Source organism: Hyla sarda, chromosome 8 (assembly GCF_029499605.1).
Source record: "Hyla sarda isolate aHylSar1 chromosome 8, aHylSar1.hap1, whole genome shotgun sequence".
NCBI classification, from domain to species: Eukaryota; Metazoa; Chordata; class Amphibia; order Anura; family Hylidae; genus Hyla; species Hyla sarda.
The window spans coordinates 209,732,373-209,738,138 of NC_079196.1; the positions used below are offsets into that span (position 1 = coordinate 209,732,373).

Here is a 5,766-nt window from a genome sequence, read left to right on the forward strand (position 1 = left end):
CTGTAGGGGGAGCTACCAGACACCAGTCAGTTCATACGCTTCAGTAATACAGGTAAAGAGTAGTACAGAACATGTAATACCTCCCTGTACTGTAGGGGGCGCTACCAGACATCAGTCAGTGCATGCGCTTCAGTAATACAGGGGTTTTACCAGTGAAATTCCCATTCTGATTGGTTGGTTCTTCCAGCCATTGACATGTTTCACAGATCTGGACTGTCTGTAGTATTTTATGTTGAGTCTGGTTTCAACTTACAATGGTCCAGAAAAGACCTTTGTATGTTGAAACTATTGTATGTTGAGGGTCATTGTAAGTTGGGGGATCACTGTACTCAGCTTTTCCAAGCCCTCCTGCCCCAATGTTTTAGCGATCGGTGTTAGTCTCTGTCCCCTCAGACCCCCCACTGATGTAAATTTTTGACATGTCCTTCTGACCGGTAAAAAAGGTCTGTAAAATTGAGAGTTAACCCTTACATTGCTTCTGTTTCCCACTGGAGCTCAGAGCATAAAATTCCGAATTTACCTACGTTTTATAGTGGGGGAGGAAAGCTAAAAAGCCGGAGGAAAACCACATATGGACCCAGGTTCTCACTGTTGCAAAGCAGAAGCGCTACCTACGGAGCCACGGTGCTGGGATACTTCCAGCAGATACGGAAAGTTTTATTTTATTAAAGATAAAGAAAAACAACACAATTTCAGCCAATTATTTTTTTTTTTAAATTAAAGTACAAAACATCACACGTCCCTTGCATTGATGACAAAGGGTTAAAGAACGCCGAAGACTATTGTCAGTGTGCAATCTGCTACAAAGTAATGCGATTATTACTATAGAAAGAGGACCTGAGCTACAGAATGACAGCTCTATTGTTCTATGGATAGACATAGCTAAACATGGCCTAGACCGGCAGGGTAAAAAAAAAATTAGGGAGTAAAAAAAAAAAAAAAAAAAAAAGAAAGTACATAATCAGCAAAACAGCATCTAAAGGTGCCTGTAAATCTTCACTTACTGTGTATGGGCACCAGGAATACATAGGGTCTAATGTGTATTGCAGCCTAAGAATTTAGAATTTCAGACACTTCTCCCCTATCCTTTGTCCTGTACAATAGTTCTCTTTTTAAAGGGTTACTCCGCTACCCAGCGTACGAAACATTAAGTGCTTCTGTGTTCATGCTCGCCCCGTCGTGACTTCACGCCCAGTCATGTGACGTCACGTCTCGCCCCATCAATGAAAGTCTATGGGAAGGGGGCGCGACGGCCGTCGCGCCCCCTTCCCATAGACTTTCATTGAGGGGGCAGGCCGTGACGAGGGGGCGGGGGCGTGAACACGGAAGCCCTCACACAGCGTTCGGAACTCAATGTTCCGGACACTGGGGAGCAGATTAACCCTTTAAGCAAATATCCTGCCACCTGAACCAACACTGTACATGCCCTTTAAAGTGAATGGTTCAATGCTAGTACGAGCATGTATACATCGGCATCCAATTTTTGACAGCTGACATATGTAGCGTAAGGGCAAAAAGTGATGTAAATGAGCCCCAATATAAACATGATGGCTGCTGACCCAGTCTTGCACTTTATTCATACGCATAAATAACTAATTCCTGAGCTCCTGCAGTTGCCCTACTAGACATTACACTGACGCTTCCGGTTCACTCTTCAGCAGCCATCGCATTATTGCTAAGGCAGGATTACAATGAAAGGTGACGCCCACGTACGGAACCGTACTGAAAACCGTATGAATTTACTCTCCATTGAAAACCGTATGCCAAAAGATGCATCAGGTTGTGTCCGTTTTGCCCCCTGTACGGTTTAGTCAGGTTTTTTTCCCCCGTACCCAAAACCGTAGCCTACCACAGTCTTTGGTCCGGGTGAAAAACCGTATTGAAATGTATACTTTTTTTTTTTTTTTTTTTTAACATGGGTGTCAATGGGAACCGTACAGAACTGTATGTGCGTACGGTTCCATCTGGATTTTGACTATGCACAGTTTTTTTCTTGGAATTACAATCAAACAAGTGAAACTTTATTCATAATGGAGTGAAATAAGTTAGAAATATCCGTTTTTTTCTTCAAAAACGGGTGCAACCGGACATCATTTTTCAAGCCGTATACGGATTAAAATTTGTACACACGTTTTGATAAAGTTTAGTCAGGTTTTGCGGAATCCTTTTTTTTAAATCAAAAGCCTGATATGGGAACTGAATTGCAAAAACGTGGTGTGAACCCAGCCTATCACTGTGTCACACCCTTCCCCAATAGAAGGTCATAGCTCCGTTAGCTGTCAGGGCATGCTGGGAGTTGTAGTTTGGCAACAGCTGGAGGAAGCCACTGCAAGTCTATTCACTAGGGCAGTGCTTCCCAACCAGGGTGCCTCCAGCTGTTGCAAAACTACAACTCCCAGCATGCCCAGACAGCCAGAGGCTGTCTGGGCATGCTGGGAGTTGTAGTTTTACAACAGCTGGAGGCACCCTGGTTGGGAAATACTGCGGAGAACATGACAGTCCACACTTTCTCGGCCATGTAAAACCGGCTTTAAGATGGCGGCTTACCTCTTGGTTGCTGATGGTCAATAAGGACGAGTCCAAGTTGTGGTCGAGGTCCTGTTGACAAACCTTTTGTATCTTGTGCTGGACAAACTCTTCCAAGCTCGTGAATTCAGCCTGACAGCGACCACATCTATGCACATCTTCATCTGGAATAGGAAAGATTAAATGAGGAGTCATTAACATTTCTACTATAAACTTTGTTCAATAGATTTTTTTTTGTTTGTTTGTTTGTTTGTTCTGCCTTATAAAAAGTTGACACTAGGACTGACAGGACTATTGTCAGGACTGCTGACAATAGCAGAGTCGGGAGTGTATACTCGAGGAGGGGGAGTTAGACAGAAAACGACAGAAGCTAATAACTATTGGAAGGATTAAGATTTTTTAATAGAAGTGATTTACAAATCTGTTTAACTTTCCGGAGCCAGTTGATATATATTTAAAAAAAAAAGGTTTTGCCTGGAATACCCCTTAAAGTCAATGGGCAGAGGAGATGTGCATTAATATGGAGCGGAGAATTCAAGAGGAATTACTTGAGTAAATTCCTCTTGAATTACTCCACGTGAACGCACCCCTAACTTTCTGGAGCCAGTTGATATATAAAAAAAAGTTTTTTCCCTGGATAACCCCTTTAAAAAGGTAGGTAGGTAGACTCCGGTTGGCTCATTAAAGTAAATGGATTTCAGCGCCGGTCCGGCTGGGGTACAGGAGCGCCCGATTTTCCCCTCCCCTAGCGGGATCCGGCACCGGTAGGCTGAAAACGAGGTGTGAATGCAGCCTAACAATGTTTTTGGTCCGGGTGAAAAACCGTATTGAAAAGTATCTTTTTTTTTGGTTTTGTTTTTTTTAACAGTGGAGTCAATGGGAACTGTACAGAACTGTATGTGCGTACGGTTCCATCCGGTTTCCACCATACGTTTTTTTGACTTTGCACAGTTTTTTTTTTTCTTGGAATTTCAATCAAACAAGTGAAACTTTATTTATAATAGAGTGAAAAGTTAAAAATTTATGTTTTTTTCTTAAAAAACGGATGCAACCGGACATCAACGGGAGCGCATCTGCAGCATACATCAACGGCAGTCACGAGAACGAGCTCCCTGCTGCAGCCGCGTAGCTCTGTGTGTTCGCCCTTAGCGGCGGATTTCTCGCTGTAGACGGTGCCCGCTCATAGCAGATGTACAGTGAGACGAGACTGACCGGGCATGGGGAATTTCCCCATCTGATCCTTTTGTTGCAAGAGGAAAATAAATGTTGCCAGAGAAGTCGGGACGGAGGTGTCTGGCATCGGCTTGCTGGGAGTTGTAGTTTTGCAGCTGAATTCCCCCTGGTTGGGAAACACTGCTCTAACCCCCTCCAAATTGCAGACCTCCAGCCTTTGCAAAACGACAACTCCCAGCATGCCCGGACAGCCATTGGCTGTCCGGGCATGCTGGGAGTTGTAGTTTTGCAACAACCAAGCATGCATGCATATGGGGAGACATGGCTGTGCCTGATAACACTTAGCGGGAGCAATGCCAGGCTCCATCACATACACCTCTTACTTGTTAAGATGGCATATAGGTTAGGGAACTACCACATACCTATAGCGCCCCCACCAGACTATATATCGTTTTTATCATAGACTTTATAATTGCTTCTTATACACAATATCTGTCAGTTTTCTTGTGGTCATCCACACAACCCCGTTCTGACCGTGGGCACATCCTGTGCGCTGCCTCTTCCTCCTGACTGGATCGCTCCATCAGGAGAGGGGGGCGCTGCCGGTATGACAGCTCTATTGTGCTGCGGGGGCCTAGATAGGCAGGTTAATACCCCTGACAATAACAGAGGATAATGGGATCACCCTGCTGATAACATTCAGTCGGCTATGATAAACAGGAACAAGCAGCGTATTGCAGAGTTTCCCAACCAGGGTGCCGTTGGCTGTCCGAACATGCTGGGAGTTGTAGTTCTGCAACAGCTGTAGGGACACCGCTACCTAACTGATCACTATACAGGAGTGTGACAGTGGATTTTTGTTTTGTAACTCTAACACACAATACATACATGTAGTGCTGTCATATATATAGTATCTTATATATTATACATGTAGTGTTGTCATATATATAGTATCTTATATATTATACATGTAGTGTTGTCATATATATAGTATATTCTATATTATACATGTAGTGCTGTCATATATATAGTATATTATATATTATACATGTAGTGCTGTCATATATAGTATATTATATATTATACATGTAGTGCTGTCATATATATAGTATATTATATATTATACATGTAGTGCTGTCATATATATAGTATATTCTATATTATACATGTAGTGCTGTCATATATATAGTATATTATATATTATACATGTAGTGCTGTCATATATATAGTATATTATATATTATACATGTAGTGCTGTCATATATAGTATATTATATATTATACATGTAGTGCTGTCATATATATATATAGTATCTTATATATTATACATGTAGTGTTGTCATATATATAGTATATTATATATTATACATGTAGTGCTGTCATATATATATAGTATCTTATATATTATACATGTAGTGTTGTCATATATATAGTATCTTATATATTATACATGTAGTGTTGTCATATATATAGTATCTTATATATTATACATGTAGTGCTGTCATATATATATAGTATCTTATATATTATAACATGTAGTGCTGTCATATATATATAGTATCTTATATATTATACATGTAGTGCTGTCATATATAGTATATTATACATGTAGTGCAGTCATATATATAGTATCTTATATATTATACATGTAGTGCTGTCATATATATAGTATATTATATATTATACATGTAGTGCTGTCTTATATATATATAGTACATTATATATTATACATGTAGTGCTGTCATATATATAGTATATTATATATTATACATGTAGTGCTGTCATATATATAGTATATTATATATTATACATGTAGTGCTGTCATATATATAGTATCTTATATATTATACATGTAGTGCAGTCATATATATAGTATCTTATATATTATACATGTAGTGCTGTCATATATATAGTATATTATATATTATACATGTAGTGCTGTCATATATATATATATATATATGTATATATTATACATGTAGTGCTGTCATATATATAGTATCTTATATATTATACATGTAGTGCTGTCATATTATATAGTATCTTATATATTATACATGTAGTGTT

At 39.7% G+C, this 5,766-nt stretch overlaps 1 protein-coding gene across 1 annotated transcript in view; it reads right to left on the minus strand.

Annotated features, from left to right (window-relative positions):
• The window catches only part of E4F1 (E4F transcription factor 1), a 36,231-nt gene that overhangs the window by 20,876 nt on the left and 9,589 nt on the right, over positions 1 to 5,766 (minus strand). Inside the window, exon 2 of the mRNA XM_056534663.1 lies at positions 2,548 to 2,690. Within this exon, the coding sequence (XP_056390638.1) occupies positions 2,548 to 2,690 (143 nt within the window). The remainder of the gene's footprint in view (positions 1 to 2,547; positions 2,691 to 5,766) is intronic.